This window comes from Amia ocellicauda, chromosome 20, assembly GCF_036373705.1.
Source record: "Amia ocellicauda isolate fAmiCal2 chromosome 20, fAmiCal2.hap1, whole genome shotgun sequence".
Lineage (NCBI taxonomy): Eukaryota > Metazoa > Chordata > Actinopteri > Amiiformes > Amiidae > Amia > Amia ocellicauda.
Genome location: NC_089869.1, coordinates 2,661,422 through 2,680,860, shown reverse-complemented (window position 1 = coordinate 2,680,860; position 19,439 = coordinate 2,661,422). Strand labels below are relative to the sequence as shown.

The 19,439-nt window shown below is 36.5% G+C and overlaps 1 protein-coding gene across 38 annotated transcripts in view; it reads left to right on the top strand.

Annotated features, from left to right (window-relative positions):
• LOC136715658 (sorbin and SH3 domain-containing protein 1) overlaps positions 1–19,439 on the top strand; it is a 165,474-nt gene that overhangs the window by 117,976 nt on the left and 28,059 nt on the right. For 26 of the 38 annotated variants that reach the window (XM_066692968.1, XM_066692978.1, XM_066692992.1 and 23 more), the window contains 9 exons: positions 148–210; positions 2,429–2,491; positions 3,243–3,290; positions 3,739–3,868; positions 6,846–6,960; positions 12,017–12,100; positions 15,082–15,147; positions 16,517–16,618; positions 18,949–18,995. In XM_066692968.1, coding sequence (XP_066549065.1) covers positions 148–210; positions 2,429–2,491; positions 3,243–3,290; positions 3,739–3,868; positions 6,846–6,960; positions 12,017–12,100; positions 15,082–15,147; positions 16,517–16,618; positions 18,949–18,995 — 718 coding nt within the window. The remainder of the gene's footprint in view (positions 1–147; positions 211–2,428; positions 2,492–3,242; positions 3,291–3,738; positions 3,869–6,845; positions 6,961–12,016; positions 12,101–15,081; positions 15,148–16,516; positions 16,619–18,948; positions 18,996–19,439) is intronic. The other 12 variants (XM_066692986.1, XM_066692991.1, XM_066693003.1 and 9 more) reach the window with 8 other exon arrangements.

Here is a 19,439-nt window from a genome sequence, read left to right as displayed (position 1 = left end):
CTAACTGTAGTTAGTGTCTATGAAGTGTGACTACTCTGATGTTTTAATTTGTTCTTGACTGAGTTTTAAGGGAAATATTTTAAATGGAAAGGTACATTAATGCATAAATGTGGAGGTTTTGAAATCCACGGCTTTTCTCTGCTACAGAGGAAAATCCTTATGCCCCCACCTACCAGTTTCCAGAGTCAACACCTAGTTCAAATTCTGAAGGTAACACAAGGGAAAATGCACACAGTCCTTGTCCAGCTCATTTCCCTGGTTGCAGTGGGGTGCTAACTACATCGCTCGGTGCCATTAAATTCTGATGCTACTGCCTGTTGCCTTGATGACAAGACATTGTACATTTTGGTGGGCTTTGCTATGCTAATCCTAACAACTGCAACTGATTACCCCTAGATTGACTATGCCTATGTGGAAAAGTTAATTTGCTCCATCTGTCTGCACTTCAGTCACAGAATTGATGTACATAGTTAGGCCCTATGAGATTTCATTGTGTCACTGCTCTGTTTTTGTTCCACAAAACAACACTGCAACAAAAGCTGAGGAATTCATAAAGGACTTCAGTGCTGAAAAAATAACAATGGAAAGGAACCACCTGAAAATCATTGTGGCTATTAACAAATCAGTTTTATATCAAAGAGGATTGTTATAATTTTTCTTCTGACTGCAAGATCCAATTACTATAACTTGTTTGAGACATTGTAATATAGCCTTAAAGTCTTGGCGGGGAAAACTAATGATGGTAAAATTACAAAGTTTGATCCTACACACTTCTGCTTTAAGAGCAGATGCGCTGTGTTTACTTCACAGATGGAGCCTGAGCTGTTTAATTTTCAGTTTTGTTGGCTTTTAAAAAGGGCTTGAAGGGCCATAATTCTCAAGCCATTCAAAGGGGCTTCCTTGAGTGAGGATGAGAATTTTATTCCATGGGTAAGCGACGGATGCCACTCTCCACTAAGCTTTTTTTTTTTTGCTTCAATTTAACTTTTCACCAAGACTTGCAATGAAAGATCAAAGAAGAAAGCAACATTTGAAAAGAAGCTTAGCCCACAAATTGGCAGAGATGAAGCAAGCACATGCCTCTAATGTGAGAGATAGCATCCCTCCTTCCTCCAAGTAGCTGCTAATATTGTGTGTTGTGGTATACAGCGGTTAATTATTTGAATTGTATACTTCAGTAGTTGACAGATTATTAAATGCATGCTGCATGCTCTAAATATACAGGTGTTTGGTAGTTTGCAGCCGCTGTCATTTGCCATTATTTTTGTATGATATTAACTTTTTTAGACCTTTATTGCCTTCTGTAGCAAACAGAAGGAAACCTTTTGTTGATCCTTTCTCTATACATGATTGAAAAAATATATATATCATTTTCTAACATCTGCATGTCTGCCGTCCAGATGTCAGCTGTTTTCCTATCTCAGCACATCCTGTCATTCACATATGCAAAGCTGGTCTTTCCATTGTAAAACTTCACTCTGTGTTTTTCCTACTTTTGAGTCAAATTACAAACCTATATACCTCTTTCCTGATATATAAGAAGCATCACAAAACAAAGGTCCATTTATGCAATAATTGTTAAATTTCAGGCATTTTTGTTTTAGTTTTTCCCAGTGCTTTTACATTACCAATTGATGGTACACATAATAGGGCGTTGTTCATATATTTTTTAGATTGTTTAGGTCTTTGAATAAGTTTCCCTGAAACTTTCTTCATATGTCTCACATATCCTTTCTGGTATATTATAATGGTATTTCAGCCTCTTTAGAATGAGAAATTTAAATTATTACATTTTATACTACAAAAAAAAACAGTTTATTTCATATTGTTCTTTTACTCCCTCAAAAGTTTAAGATTTCTAAGGTTTTAGTCATTTGTTATGGTTTGGGAAGTAAGAACTACACAATTAATGCAATAACTGAAGCACATTATGTTCTCAATACTATGGTTTTACTTGGTAATTTGGAAAGACGCCTTGGAACCAGCTGTACACTGAGGTCACTGAGTTCTTTGATTTCTTGACAAATTATCTGTTGTAGAGTAAGGGAGTATAGATTGATACTGCACATCACTGTTGTGTATAATGTCAGCAGGTATTATCCAGCACTACACATCTCCATCACTTTCAAGCCTTCTGGAAAAGAGCCAGAATCACAGAGTACTGATTTTTTTTGTTTGTTTGCTTTAACTATTGGTGCAATAATTCACATCCACAGAAGATTCTTTCAAGCATTTTGCTCCATTTATGTGAAAAAAACTAAGTAGATCACTTGCTTGCATGACGTGTGGTGCATAATGCTTCAGGACATTGAGAGAGCTACTTTTCTTCTGTATCTTTTGTGGGATTTTCCACCTACTCTTCCATTTACTCATCACTTATTTATTTTTTTAGCTTTTTCTTTCTCTTCTTCTTCTCATTATTTCCTAGTGGAGACCCCTTACATCCCAACCTATGTTTTCTCAGAAGTTGCTAAAAGCCACTGTTCTGAAGGTACCTGTTTAATTGTCAGGCTTCTTGTGTTTCCTGCTGAACTCCCTGTGTGTTTATTTTATTTTTCCTTACCATGTCCCATATCACCTAAACTCATTAACAGCTTGGTATTCACAATTGTAGTTCTTGCAGTGTCCAGGCCTGGAGAGTGTCTGATAAGGACTTTGGTGATGCCTTTACTGGGACAGATGCAGCATGAATAAACTGAAATAAAAGTGCAAATTAAATGTACAAATTCTATGTAATTATTAAATATTTCCAGAGTAACTAAGTATATGTATTGAAATATGATCTTCCCTCTGATCATTTTAACAGGCATTATTTATTAAATTATATGCCAACATGTGGAAGTCTGAAACCGCATATAGTGGTTTACACATGTATCACACCACAGCTATGCAGGGTTTCTTGTTTAGGATATACCTTGTCAACATATAAATCAGGATGTCACCAACAGTTGATGTGTTTTACTTTAAAATAATGAATGTTTAATAAATTACTATAGTACCTTGCTAAGATGACCATAGCACAAGACACCATCTTACAATTAGTATAAGTATTGGGCACATATTGCTATACTTACATTTTTTACTAATTAATAATGAGTCTTTTAAATATGCAGAAGTAAATCATTTAACATCTACAGCTTTAAGTTACAGCACCTATCTGGTATTCAGCTTTGCCTGTGCCTTAAAAGATCAACATTTCCCCACTTATGTTTCCTTTGTCTTTCATTCTTTCATTATTGCAGATGATGATTCTGATTCATATTCCCCAAGACAGTCGTATTCAGATGACAGTAAGTATATTTATATATCTGTATCTCCTTATATTGAAGTGTGTGTGTGTGTGTGTGTGTGTGTGTGTGTGTGTGCGTGTACACAGATGAATGTATCCAAATAAATTACATTAGCTTTTTTCCCCTAAGTAAAAATATGTATCCATGAATGTAAATGTGTGATACTTTCCTTGTACTCTTTCACGCTTCCAACAGCACATAGGACATGTACAAAATACTTTTGCAGTGGCAGGTCATAATTACAAGATTACAAGAGTTTATGTAACTTGAAGGGATGGTGGATGGTGTTAAAGCAGTCCTTTAGTAATTGGCTCTCACATTAACCAATTTATTGTGTGAACCAATTATGTATAGGTCCTTGGCATAATCATCAAAGACGCTGTGCTAATGTAGCATTAGTTGCTGACACTTCTGTTTGAATTAATATAATATGATGGTGGTTTTACAGTGAAAAGTCAGCCTGCTGTGCCTCGATCAAAAAGTGCAGGGGACAATATTGACACTGAGGTGGGAGTGAAGAGGTCAGCCACAGTGCCCCTACCAATTCGCTCCTCTTCTCTCAAACCTTCCTCTGAAAGGTAAGTCAGCTGCCTTCCACCTTACTTCTTCAAGTACACTGTTCACATGCAAAGACTGTTCCCAACAGCATTAGACAGTTTCTGCTGAAATTTTTCATAGTATAGGTCATACATATAGATTGAACAGCAACCCCAACACTGTTCAGTGGAGTATTCCACAAAGTTCCTCACTCACAGACTAATAAGCCTTATAATTAAACTAAAGAAAATACTTACATAAGATGAACATTAATAAAGACAACATTTTGGGGCTTTATGGCTTAACAGATCTGCCCAAAACAATGTAACTTCTTAACTAAGAAGGCACTTTTAAAATATATAATTGATATTTACTATATATCTCGGTAATTTCAAATGTGCTTAGTGTCTGTTCACATATCAGCATTGATTGCTTTAAATTTGGTTAGCCGTTATTATTTTTATTTACCAAACATCTACAAAGCATCTACAAAGACCAAATGCCTCATAAGAAATAATTAATTTCCTTTTGCCTGGCAATTCTAACAATCGTGCTGGCACATACATCAATCGTTACCAAAGGGATATTGACAGTCATTTGTTTAAGTGTCAAAGGTGATATAAGAGGCCGCTACTGCAGAGTCCTCCTGCTGCTTTCAAATTAATTTTCCAGTCGGTGTAATTGCATGTGCAATATTAATCACACTATTAGTATGCATGATCATTTCAGTCTAAGTACAGCACTGACCCTTTTTGGTTGAACCTGAGCAAAGCTTTTGCAACTAGATGTTGAAAGTATGTGATGAACCTTTAGAAGACGAAAGGACAAACGACTCTCCAAAATACAAAATCAGCTTGAATGTGCATGCTGCAAATAATTTTTTCACAATAAAAAACATGTCAAACACTAAATGAGTTTGTTCTACTTCGGCAGCTATAGGGTAGAGATCTTGTGATTTGTTTACATGTTAAAAACATATCAGTAACATTGGAGTCTGGGGAGATTTCATGACTCCCCAGTACATTTGATTCCAGCTTGTCTGTGAGTGCTGCGTATTGATATTTTTGTAACGCACCTGCTGCTTTGCCTGTTGCAGGGGGTCTCGTCTCTAAACTGTCAGTGGCTCCAGCCAGCCATGGCTACATATGTGCTTGTGGCTTCAGTATAGCACCTCCCCATATGGCCTAGGAGAGCCCTAATAAATAATTCACTGCCAAGATGCTGAAATGAAGGAGCTTTTGATGACAAATGATTAATGAAGCCCTATGTTGACATGACTAATCCGGTGGCGTGAGGTGTTCTTCTGATTAATAGCCGTTCCGTTTCACACAGAGACCAAGGCTGTTTCTATCAATCACATTCTGAGTTCGGCAGGTTTAATAATAAGAAAGTAGAGACCGAAAGATTATGTGTGGTGGGAAAAGATTATTACTTTCAAATTGTTTTCATCTTACCCTTTGGTTCCTTCTGCTAAAAACATAATCAACAACAGGCTCAAGCAACCTAAGCATGAAGACTTCCAGTACCCAGATGAGATTTCCCACAGATGTTTTCTAAAGCAGTGTTAATCTGATCTAAATACAAATTGATTTCCTGTCTGGAAGGGAGGTAGAGATCCATATTGTGAATTTGCCTGCTGTACATTCAGTACATTTGTAGGTTCACAATGTAGTAGAAAATTGTGCAAAGCTCTCATTTTCCAAACTTTGGTTTTCACAATATCAAGAAAAATGTCTCCTCAGGTAGAAAAGATTACAAGTAGAACACAAAAGGACAGCTGTGGTCAGTTTGGCCATCTCCCAAGATTTTCTCCTCATACTGTTACACCACCAGTCTGCAGTGATCAGAGCTGAAACCTGACTTTGTGCTGTCTAACTTTTAATGTATTGTGAATGAGTTTGCAGACTTGTCCTGGGTCCTAGCTGCACAGACAATGCCACTCTCCACTTCTCCTCCAATCCATAACACAGCCAACTAAGCATCTGGCCTAAATTCCAGGTTCTCTTGCCTGATTACTTGCAGTGGCTGTTATTACTTCCAATTCCTCCAACCGAACAGTTTTATATTGCTGTATCACATCTGATCATCTTCTGCTGTGATTGACTTGTGATGACCTTGTGCTTAACCTCTATGAAAATCTCCAGTGTTTTGGAATTACTCCCAGTATCTCTGAATCTTGCTTTGATTGACATCAGGGTCACACAGCATAGATGTCATAGAATGGACTGTCTCCAATCATTCCAAATGCCCATCTACGCTACAGCTGTAGCCCTTTTGTTCCAAGATTTCGTCCTTGCAACATAGCATTTTTTCCAACCAGACTAAGTGTTTTAGTCCCAGATTAAATTCTTTGGTTGTGCCCTTGTATAAATGTAGCTGTCTGAGCTTACACAGATTTCCATATTCAGCTGACTTTTAATACACATTGGCAACATAATCAGAATAAACACAATCTAAGACTTAAACAAATCCATACAAAATTCATTCAAATTAATATATTGGTCAGAAATATATTTTCATTTATATAAATCAACTATTAACGCCATGACAGCAGCACAGCAGTCGGAGCAAATATATTTTATATTATTTTGCAAGTCTGAGGTGGCAACTTTCAATCATACATGCATTTAGATGGTGTATGATGTACTCACTCAAATTTGAAAACTGGGGACTTTTTTTTCAGTCTTGTGAAATATGATACACTTCATTCACACCTAATTTTCTATAATGGTGAAAACATCAGGGAGTCCCTTTGTTTTTTGCCTAGCTGTTCAACCAGTATAAAAATAATAAATGGAGCTTTAATTCTGAGAATTTCCAAGAGAGCAGATTTCCTGCCGCACACCCTGATTAAACAGGGATTAACTGTGAAGAGGAGAGGAGGGGGGGAGGTTGTGGTGCAAGAGAGGGTGGGTGGGGGTTGGGGAGTTTGATGGGTTGGTGGAGACATTAGCCAAAACTCCAGTAATTTCCATGGCAACAGACAAGTTCAACGTTCATTTGTTTTGCCCTTTCCAGGAACAACTGGGAGCCCCCAGATAAGAAGGTTGACACCAGGAAATACCGTGCTGAGCCCAAGAGCATCTTCGAGTATGAACCAGGAAAATCCTCTGTGCTGAAGCAGGAGAAAACGGTACTGTGTCTGTGCATCACTGCTGCCTCTCTCAGCCCCATTATTATATATGCCATACTTTCCTATATGCATTATTTATGTTTCTCAGTCTTGCTGTCTGATGGAGTGGAGCATAGTCACTGTAGATTGGTTGAGCAAGTAAGACAGTTTGTCACCTTTTATTTTAAATAAATAATTATGCATTATTCCAGGTGTTGTTATATAATGTAGTAATGTTAGTGACTGATCAGATTACCCTCATTTCATTCTACCTCCTAGAAATACTGCTGTCGTCAGGTGATAACGGATTTAAATGGGCTGTTTTGTGCACTGCTGGAGAGAGATGGAGTTTTTATACTGGGTGTTTTAGCTGGCATTTTGTATCGTATACTCTTTAGCACATTAGATGTCTGCACTCAAGCAAAGATAATCAAATAGATCTAATTTTAATATTTGAAATGTAGAGGTTAGCAAACATTTAAATCAATCATGTTTCGACCAAATGGCTGTCTTCTGTACTCTTCAAATGCAGCATGTTTAAGTTTTCTGTATTTAAATGGTTTATTTGGTTTATTCATTGTCATCTGTGCTGTGGTAAAATTATCTGTCGAGGAGGAGTTCAGACACTGTCTAACAGGGGTAAGGTACTGCCATTGGATCATTTTTACAAGCAGATGCAAATAATCTGGGAATCAGTTACAGCTCTGAGCTTTGTTTTTGTTCTTTTGTTTTGTGTTGTATTTTACCTCACAGCCAAGGAGCTGATGTCCTGTACTTAGCCAAACTGATTCACTTGTTTTATCTCATAGCTGTAGACTGTTTGCTCAGCATATTGCCTATACACCTACCTATTTCAGGAGGGATTAAAATATGTAATTATTTTAGCCTTCATTGATCCATTTCAGTGGTCGTCTGTTTATATCACTTGTACTTCACAGTGATGCTGTTTCTGTTTGGTAATTTGTATGTTTTGTGTTTGTGTTTTGTGTTTTGTGTATTGTTCTCATGGGTTTTCAAAAAATATTTGTTATTATCATCTAGATTTTATTATTTTGATTTCATCAAATGATTTCTAGAGGTATCTCATAGAAAATGTTGGTTTCAGCTGCTTTTCTATTACTACTTCTGGGCTTGAAATCTTTATAGTCAAAATAATTGCTGAAAAATGCATTAGTGACTCATAAATGCTAACCAGTATTTGAATTGTATTTTTGGGTTAAAAATAACGAGAAAATTGCACTAAAACACAAATTCAAGTCAAAGGTTGCTGTTTGTGTGCTTGGGTGAAACATTACCAGTCAGTTCCTTATTTAGTGAATTTTGTGAAGTAAGAACTCTAACTATTATAGCAGTTACATTTTGTTTTGTTTTCTCTGAGCTGCTATAAGAAATGAGTTCCTGTGTTGTTTTTTTTGTTATCTCAGTAAGGTGTTCCAGTCCAACATGATAACTGTCGGGGACAAATATTTATTACTTGATATATTCTGAAGAGCTTTGCTTCCACAGTTACATGTAACAGGATGGAAAGCTCTGTGAATTCAAGGAATTGCAATTTTTTCTCTTGATGTCTGTTGCCGGTCAGATTAGCCCTACTATCACCTTCAGGAAATGCCAAACAAATATTCAGGATGGAAGGGGGTCTGCAGCCAAAAATAGTTGGTGACAAGCTATGAATTTACTAGGGATACAAAATATATATAACAAAATAAATTGTGAGCACCATTTTTAGAAATCCCCCAACATATGAAAAAAGATGACTAAGTAATGTGTGACAATTCATTGTTCCTGCTATACAAGTTACAAGTACAACATATCACACTCTGACAACACACCATACTTACTACTTAGGACTGAACATATTATAGATCTGTGACCACAGCACTGAACTCCAGTAAACCAGAAATTAATTTTGCGTCAGTGGAGTATGTGGCCACATTCTTGTAATATGCATAATTTTGGCAGCACTCTAAAAGGTTTAACAGTGCACAGCTCAGCCTCAGCTAGTGTTGTAGATGTATGCAGTGTTTGCTTCATTGTGTGGCAGTGGTAATTAAGAGTAAAGATGACAGTCCCATAGCTTAGTAGAACTTAATGATGTGGACCATGTGAGATGCTGTTCTGTTCACTTAATTATCCAGGTCAGTTAAATGGACTTAGCTCTGAAATGGTAGCCTGGATGCTGAACCTTGCTTATTACAAAGCCTGCATTGGTTTGCTTCCTTTTGGAGACCAAAAGATTCTGGGGCTGCTGAGATACAATACAGTAGTTCACCAAGAACCACACAATGATGGGTGGAGGCAAATTTCCTGTTGTACCAAATGAAAATGAGAGAAAATTATCCCAAGAGATTCTGTCTGTCAAACATATGAAGTCAAATTAACTTAAGCCTGGGTGAATACCGGTGAGGATGTCTTGCATTGCCCTTGTGTCACGTCATGGTTACCACATGTTCTTCACTACCCACTTTTTCAGCATGCCCTAGAGTTACTTGCATTCTTTGCTCTCAGGATATGGTGTCAGTTATAATTATATTAACATCAGTGTTTTAAAAAAAGTATAGTTCCTTCAATTATGTGTATACTGTAGCATTAGACATGGCTTGATAACACCCTAGTAAAAAATAGCAGGGTAAGTATTCAGATTGAAGTGGTATCTTTAAAAGCCAATACAGATATTGTTGCTGACGCTGTCATATTTTTATCTTAAGCCTGGGCTATATAATCTATTGGTTCAGTTTTATACCCCTTTCTGTAAATGTAATTTAATTAATCTGGTAGAATGTATTCCTTTGGCATAGTTCAGAAATCTTTGCATGTAGCTTTGGAATAGATCCATTGTTTTACCATTGGACACTTTTAGTTTCTAAATTCTTATTATACGTTTATCATTATATTAAATATATACAGTGCCTATAGAAAGTCTACACCACTTTAACTTTTTTTTTTTTTACATTTTGTCATTGCCTCAGAAATTCATGCATTTACAATTACAACATGTTATTTCCACATATATACACACCATATTATATTATAATATTTGGCAACATTTTACTATTCTTCTTTACAAAACTGTTCAACATCTGTCAAGTTCCTTGGGGAGTATTATTGGACAGCAATCTCAAGTCATTGCATACATTTTCAATTGGATTTAGGTCAGGGCTCTGATTGGGACACTCAAGGAAAAGCCTGTAGCTCTTGAAAAGTTGCCATTGACCTCTAATCAGTCTCCTTCTTGCTTGGTCATCTAGTTTGGAGGGATGGCCTGATCTAGGCAGGGTCTTGGTGGTGCCATACACCTTCCACTTCTTAATAATCATATTGACCATGCTACCAGGGATATTCAAGGCCTTTGATATTTTTTTATACCCATCTGATTTCAACAACTTCGTCTTGGAGTTCTATTGAAAACTCCTTGATGATCATTGCTTTGAAATGCATTACACAGCAGAGGGAACCTACAGGAACTGCTGAATGTATCCTGTAATAATGTGTAAAATCCAACAAAGGAATTTCAGTTTTTATTTGTGATTATTATTATTTTTTTTTTTACTTGTGTTGATAAATGAAAAAAAAGAGTAGTTGAATCACATTCACACTTGAATCACACTTTACAAAAGCTTCTGAAAAATGTTTAGGTTCCAGGGCCCTCATTTATCAACATTGTGTAGAAAAAGTTCTAAATTCTGTTGTACGAGTGAATTTTAGCAAGTTCTTGCCCACAAGAAAACTGGAATTTATCAAGCATGCATACACAACCCGTATGCACACTAGTAAGTAATCAACATTGTTAAATACTGATTTACCATCCTCAATTTACCATATATGGTAAGAAATTATTCCTTTAAGAGGCCAATTGCAAATGTGCTACTCTATTGGGAAGACAGTGTAATTGAATTGCGTATACTAGTATACTAGAGTCAAAATATAACTTTAGTTCGCTCAATGTTGGTGTAAACAACAAAAAGAAAAACCTTGCGTGGGAACAGGAGGTAAATGCACTGAATTCTGAATCTAGAAAGCAAAGGTCTGTTGTAGAAATTAGAAAGAAATGGTTTAATTTGAAAGTCCGTGCAAATAAATTACTTGCAGCCCACATGCAAGACATTAAATCTTCTGTGGGGGGGGGACAGAGTGACACAACACTCTCCCCTGTAGACCATTGCCAGCATCATTGGGGATACAGCGCTCTCTGGGATCAGTAATATCCTGCTATCTGGAGACACTGATAACCATCCTGCTCCCATTACAGACCAAGCAGATTCAGAAAACTTACTTGAAGATAAAGAAACAGAGAAACTTTTTGTTCAGATTATTTCTATTGACATGTTAATGTTACCGCTATTAGTACTATTAACTAATGTGAATGTTTCGTAGAAAACATCTCTGTATTGCCCAATTTCCTAATTCTACCACTAGGTTGTCTGCATAAGCATGGTGAAAGCTGTGCATAGATGTACGCACGATCTCAAGCAAACATCTGAATTGGTCCATCTCACACTTTGGTGTGAAATAATCATACGCATGCTTTACGCACAGATTTGTGCATACGCAGCCTTGATAAACGAGGTGTTGTGTTTTACGTCATGTTTGGAGAACCAAGCAACAGAGTTCCTTTTCTCTGTGAATATTCAATTTTCCTGCCTTACTTGATTTATTTTCATCGCTGTCATCTTGTTCTGTTCCTTCCTTTTTTCGTCATTTTCAAGTGAAGTATAACTGGATAGCTGTAAATCTGTCAAAATGCACATTTGGTCTTTCAAACACAAGCACTTGTCCATAAACAAATAAGCATGGAATTAAGTCAGATCAAATCTGTTCAGAACAAAATCAAAAGAATATTAAGCTAAGGATTTCAGTCTTCTATATGGAAATCTTGTGCATGTTTAAACATGGATCATACTGCATACCTCCATTATTTTACACTTTAAATCTCTACCTTTAATATCTCAAAGTACATCTGTGAAGAATGTGCTGTCCTTTTATTCTGTACTCTGTACTCTGTATTCTGTATTCTGAACCATCTTCTTCTCTCTCCCTGTCCTCCTCCACCTCCTTTTCTTCCTTGCTACCCCTGTAGACTCGGGATATAAGCCCAGAAGAAATAGATTTAGAGAATGAACCTTGGTATAAATTCTTTTCAGAGATGGAGTTCGGAAAACCGGTAAGTCCTGCTGCTGAACTAGTAACATAATGTCTCAACATTATTCAGGATTCTTCCTCTATGTGACCTGTGCTTTACAGAAGCATGCCATAATACTCAATGTATCCAAGCCTTGGTATCCCCACATCTTGTGTTTATGTGAAGAGCACTTCAGTTGTCTTTGAGAGTCCATGGTTTTGTCCCACACCCCTTCTTCCTACTAAACCTTTACTACTGTGAGGCAAGCAGGTGATGTTTAACATGCCATTTATAAAAAGCTAATTCCCTGTGCTTTATTAAGATCCTCTTTATATGTGTGCGTGTGTGTGTGCATGTGTACGTGTGTGTGTGTGTGTGTGATATATATATATATATATATATATATATATATATTGGGTTTTTTGGGCTGTTATTTTCTTATCAGATTATTTGTCTTGCCCCTCATTTTTGACAGTTGAGCATGTAGTTCACAGGACTTTGAAAATTTACTGACTGTCCATTTTTGGAGAAGCATTCAATTTAATGCTGGTTTGCCCTGTATCTGATCCTATTTTTCATCAAGATCTTTATTTTTGTTTCAAGCTTTTACCCGTTCCTGCAAGCTATTGTTGATACAATAGGACCGTAGCTAGTATTTGAAATGTTGCTGAACAATTCATTTGAAGTATATAATATTAATAATATTAATATTGCTGTATTTATAATTATTTTGTGTCTGTGAGTCTTTGTCTACAACATGATCATGTAAAGCTTAATTACAGTGAGATCCAGTTTGTACCAGGAACAGGAGCTTTTCTTTCATAAAATTCATGTGTTCTAAGAGCTGCCAGATGCTTGTTTACTATATAGGAAATGTGTTACAAAAGAAAGAAACCTACAAAAATTACTCACTTATTAAGCAGTGATTTAATATATGTTGATATCAGTGTCAAAACTGAAACATATTTTTTATATTTTTTTAACATGGAAGTGTATAAAAGGACATTGTGATATATATGTATATATATATATATATATATATATATATATATATATATATATATATATATATATATATATATATATATATTCCTTTTTGTCTTTCAGCAATCTCATTAGATATTTTCTACTAGTAGTGTATTTTACACTTTACAATTTTGTTTTCGTGTCTGTAATTGTCGGCCAGTGCATATGCGTTCAGTACAGTTCAACTCACAATTATGATATCTTTCCTCTGAAGGCTCATAATACCTCCCATCAAGATTTGTGCTTTCTAATGGAATACTCTTAAACTTCAGTCAGAGAAAACATTGACATTTTCACAATGCAGTCCTCAGTTTGACATCCATTTAGCTCAGCAGATGTCAAACTGCCACAAAGGGGTCCATCCATATATCAGCTGCACGTGTGTGCTATTCACCTTCAAGGGATGTCAACTGTGCAATCTGAAGCTCCTTTTTAATGACCTGCTACTCCATTATGGATCACATAATGTAAAGAGGTCACTGTGTGTTATGGCCTTGTACATGTCAAAACAGGAAATATCAAACCATTTTTTTCAAAACCAATTTTAATGTGAATAATATATGTGAAAAATATATTACCTTTATTTTTAGAAAAAAAAAACAAATTAATGCAAGACATGGTAAAGAAATAAATACAAAATCTACATGTAGGTGCTGGAACACAAGATAGGTTGCAATCTGAAAACCACTCACTGGGAACGTTTGTGCCAGCCTTCTCACAGAAAAGGCTGAAAACTGAATGTAACAAAGATGGAAAATCATCCTTTTATATTTCTGTCTATTAAATACTGTTCCAAAGCTTCAGACTTTTGCATAACCTTCTTAATTAAAAAAAAAAGCAGATCAGCTCACAAAGTTATTATTGAAGCTAGGAGGCAAGGAGGGACTGTTAAGGAGTGAGAAAATGAAACATTATTAGCCAGACTAAGCCAAAGAGCCTCACTTCATCCTGAGAGATACATAGTATGGTGCCTCTTAAATTAAGTACAGGGCATTTAAGTTTTGAGTGAGGATAATTATGTTGGGGAAGGAAACCTGTAACAGTTTGTTCCCATTACCTACACTGCTGTCATGGGAGTCCAGCCCTATATCAATGTGGTATGTATACAGTCCTAAAAAAACAAATTCAGCAAGCTCAGTTAATCATTCAGTTTATTTTATTTATTTATTTATTTATCCACCTTGCATCAACATGTCCAAGTAAGTGTTTTCACCACCATCATCTTCTTATTTGGTTTCATTTATACATGTTGGGATTTTCTGATGGAACTGTGCTGTTCAGAATATTATTTTTGCTGTGTGCTGTGTGCGTTTTGTTGTTTATTGTTTGACCTCATTTCCAGAATGCCTGCAGGGCTTGTAAAGGTATTTCATTGGAAACAACATGTATCTTTCGGCCTTATCTTTAGACATTTGTGTTGTCAATATTATATTGAGCATATTGAGAATGCTGTAACAGAATGCTCCGTCATTCGAGCTACATTGTTGGCACCCTGCTCAGCTCAGCGAGCAAGTTACCATATTGAAAACTTTATGGAGATTTACAAGGATGAAACAGCTTCTTAGGCACAGTATTTAAATCTAATTTACCTAATTATGTCTGATTCCTCTTGACTATTTCAAAGACAAATGTCTATAGAAATGTTAAAGAATATATTAAGGAATCATCTCATTGCAAGTAGTCAAGTGCAAGCTTTGATTTATTTGCAGTTTTCAGTGAAAATCCCAACATGCTTTACAGGATCTGGGCATTAACAGACTGAGCATTTTGAAGTCCAAGGGGTAATGTTTGAACCCAGTCTCTTTAGCACTCCAGCTGCCTGCCCTAGAATGTCTCCTGCTGCCTCTCTATTTGACTCTGTCTTAATCTCTAAATGTGCCCCCCCACTATCCCTCCCTCCTGGCTCATATCCTGAGCCGCCCTCCCTCCTTCCCTCCCTCCCTCTGATGTCTTCTGTGTTCTGTTCATTATTCCTCATTTCCTCCTCTTCCCATCAGCCTCCAAAAAAGATCTGGGACTATACTCCAGGGGATTGCTCTATTCTTTCTCTGGAGGATAGGAAGGTAAAGCTCGTTTGCCTGTCTTGTGCTCATGATCCCAAAGTGGCTCTTCTTCTGGTGATTGTTTTTGTGTGATCGTGTGTGGGTGGCTGTTTTGGTTTTTAAGCCACAAAAAATTAATGAAGAGGTGATTTCCACAAAATATGCTCTCTGGTTTGTAACTAGCAACTTGGAGGGAAATCTCCTAAAGTGTTTGACCCATTCCAGACTCTTCCATCATTCTAAGAGTGCTGTACATTTAGAACCAGCGTGTGAATTCAGAGTCTTTTAGTGTGAATGTAATACATCTGCAAGAGAAAAAAAATGCATTAGGTGTCAATAATGGAAACTTCTGTTTCATATGTTGACACTATGAAACTCAGTAGAAGTTACGTAATGAAAAAAAAATTGCATTCTTTGTGTGATGGGGCTTTTTGTTTTTGGTGTTTTCTGTTTTGATTTGCTTTATTTCTCTGTGAAATGCAAGGGAAATGTGCTGCCATAGGAAATTAGGCTTCCACATTATATTTACAAACAGGGCTTTTGTAAAGTCAAGTCTTTGGCTCAGAAATGGTGGTATCAGTCCTTATTGATTCTCTGAATCTCATTGCATTGCCCGATCTAGGACCATTGCCCTCGGCCTGTTATGGTGCTGTGTACTGTAACGATGCCCAGTGCCTGTGCTTGCTTTTCTGTTACATTTTCTTTTTGCCTGTGGTTATGGGGCTGAGCAAAACATTAATGTTTTAAATGACAGTCTTCCTGAAACAAATCACTGATATCTCTGGAAAGCAAAACAAATAAATGGGGGGGGGGATAATAAGTGATAAAACACAAGGAATGGGTTCCTTTACATTCAATGTAATACAGCCACCAAATATGTGGTTTGATGCATTTTCTTATAAAGCTTACAAATCCAGTTTTAAGTGGCATAACTAATGTTTTCAATAATGATTAATATTGTTACTGAAATTAACCATGAAACAGCTTTGCTTCAGTGTTCTTTGTTTTCAATCACAGGGATTATATCTTAATTCACTGAAAACACTAACAAGTAGTTATTCTTCTAATGTGTAATCAGCACAGATCATTAAAAAATCAGAATTAACATTGGATTTGATGGATTATGTTATCTGTCAGATTTATTTTTATTTTTATTTTTATTTTTAGTTCCTCACATGATGCAGCCAGCTATAGTAAGGTGTTAGACGTAAATATTAGCACATGACAAATTGTTAACTGTCATTATGAGGAGGAGGTAATAAAATCTGAAGTAGTTGCTCAGCCCCTGTATGTTTGGTAACTATGTTCCCAAAAAAAACTTTAACTCTTCATTCTAACTTTCTAACCTTGAGCATTTTTCCCTCCTGGTTCTTTTTCCTTCTCAAATCAGGACCAGCTAGAGAAAGATCTCTACCGTTACCAAGCAGAGTTAGAGGCAGATATAGAAAACATGGAGAAGCTTTACAAAGCACAAGATAAAAGACTGTGGAAGGTATTGCCTCCTCCTTTCTCCTGCTACATCTTCTAATCCTATACACACCATGAGGGGAAAGCTGGAGAAGCAAGCTGTGGGTTGTAAACCAGGTTAATAGGTATCATTGCAGGACAGTGGCGTGTTTTGAACTGGATAATCTAGTTTACTCTGAACATCATTTTCTACACAGTACTGCACTAGGTATATACTGCACTCTTTCATTCTGTTTTTGGAAGAGTCATTTAATTGTGGGTTGTTTTAATTTTCAACTTTTTATACATCTCTAGATTGTTTAAATTCAGAGAACATAAGCAGATATAACCCCAGGGATTAGTTGAGTATATGAATAGATTAGTAGTATAAAGATGATGGCATGGTATTAATGTGGTTTGTACCTGTTTAATATTATTTTCCATTTAACATAAAATACATAAATGGAGGTCATTCAGATGTATAACACAAATACCTCATCTACAATCATATTTGTACTATAGTCAAAATACTGAACTTAATGCGGTCCCAGCCCTCTAAAATGACGTATAAAACTAAGAAAAAAGAAAAAAAAATATCTTGACTTGGACAATTACATTGGCCCAGGTATTGTTTATTGATTCCTTTAATTAATATATATATATATATATATATATATATATATATATATATATATATATATATATATATATATATATAAATTAATTTTATTGAACTGTATATTTGCTTTCAGCCCAGTGGAATTCCACTCTCCTCTTTAGGTAGTTTAAGTTAACAGACAATTGACTTAAATTCCCAGCTTGGCACTCTATCAGCTGACCAGGAATGGTTTCCCAGCTCCAGGAAGCACACATATCAGTTTTTCAGGCTACACTTACCTTGTAGATCAGCTTTATTCAGGATATTTTACAACTGTTTCCTGTTGTTTTACTTGCCCTGGGCTAGGGTCAACTACCAGATACATGCCTGGGCACACTAACATTTCAAAAGCTGGGAACTGGCAGATAAACATAATTAGGAAAAGAGAAAGAGAATGAGACAGAGAGGACCAGGAAATCAAATGGTTTATGATGACCTTCATGGCAAGGAATGTAAGGAATGGTGTGTGGGAAAGATAGGTATAGATTGTATTTTAAAACTACACCCTACAGATTGAGTCAAATTAGTGCATAGTTAAAAACAATCAAAACAAAATAGAAAATAAATAGATATGTAGATGCATACAATACATCTGTATTAAATTGTCCAAATGACAGATTTCAGTTTTTTAGTTAAGAAGATTATTAAAGCTGTAAATCATCTTGCTTCTCCTTGCTACTGCCTCAAGAAACATTGATCCACAGCAGTTGCTGATGGCTTTCAGTTTGGTCTAAAAGGGGGATTAGTCTTGAGAAACCTACCTTTTTGGGAGAAAATTTATGTAGGATTAATGTTGAAGTAGTGGTAACTCATTCAGTGTCTTCTGAACTGGCTGAATATCAAAGGGAGTATGCAATACTTTACTTGTGAAGATGGATTCAAGTTTCCCTTTTATGTTTTTTGCTACAACAGCATGCTAGAAATTATTAACAGAAAAAGTGCATCAGTTAGGCTATTTGAACTGCAAGTTCTTAACACTAATCTAATTAAATGCTTAAGTGTGCATTGCATGAAGTGATTTTTTTTATCATATGTGAACTTTTTTTTTATGACTGTGTCTCAGACATGCTAAAACAGGCACGCAAGAACACAATTATATGCCACTTTATGATGTGTGAAATACTGTAAATGTGTGTGTAAAGGGGGGAAAATGTCTGTTACAGCTGGCATAAAATGCTTTAACATGTTTTTTGTTCTTGGCATCTGAACTGCTAGCTGAAACTGTCCAGCTTCATAGTAAGAATGTCATGAATTTCATGAGTTTATGGGGTGGGGGAGAGGAGGGGGGTGGGGGGTGAAAAAGACTTGCTTGAGGAAATAAGCATGTGTATTTACCCCAACCAATTCTCTGCTCCAGCTAGGCAAATGTTCATGCTTTTGTCTTTAATCTTAGTGACTCATTCACAGACAAAAGAATGGGGCACTGGAAAAGACACGACCACATTGGCTGCACAATACTCAGTCCCTCCCTGCAAGTGAACCTCGTGAACAGCTCCCCTCCAAACCTCCGTCTGCTTCTCGTTCTGCATGTGGCGAGCACACACGCTAAATTCTTCCTGGATTAAGTTGAACCCTTTATGACAGAGCAAGGTTTTAGGCTCTGGCTAGAGAAGGGAGAGAAAGAGAAAAACAGCCTGGCTAATGACACCCTCTTTCTTCCCTGTATGAAGCATCCTCCTGTGGATTTACCAATGACTTCTTTGTTTGGATTGTTGCAGAGTGCCCACTTCAATCCCCTGGAAACTCCTGCCGATCTTCAGCAGTAGTAAGTTCAACATTTGATTTGCATTTCTTTCTCTCTCTCTCTCTCTCTCTCTCTCTCTCTCTCTCTCTCTCTCTCTCTCTCTCTCTCTCCCATCTTTCTTTTTTCCATTTTCCTCTCTCTTTATGTGTAATCACTGTTAGCCACTATAATTACTTCCAGTAAAGTTTAGATCTACTGTAAACACCCTTAAGAGATTTCCCCTTTGGAACTTTTGCTTCCTGATCTGGATACAAGATTTTCTCCTGTTAGCTTGCTACTGCTGGGTTGCTGGTACAGTTCAGCTTTCTCTGTAACTGTTTACCAGGATGAGTGCTTTTTGACTATGTTTTATATTTAAAGAGATTGAAAAGATTTTTTTTTGTATGGGATTTATGAGAGGTTTTGCTCATTGCCCTGCTGTACCAACAAAGCCATTGAAATTAATCTGAAGGGGGGGAAATAATC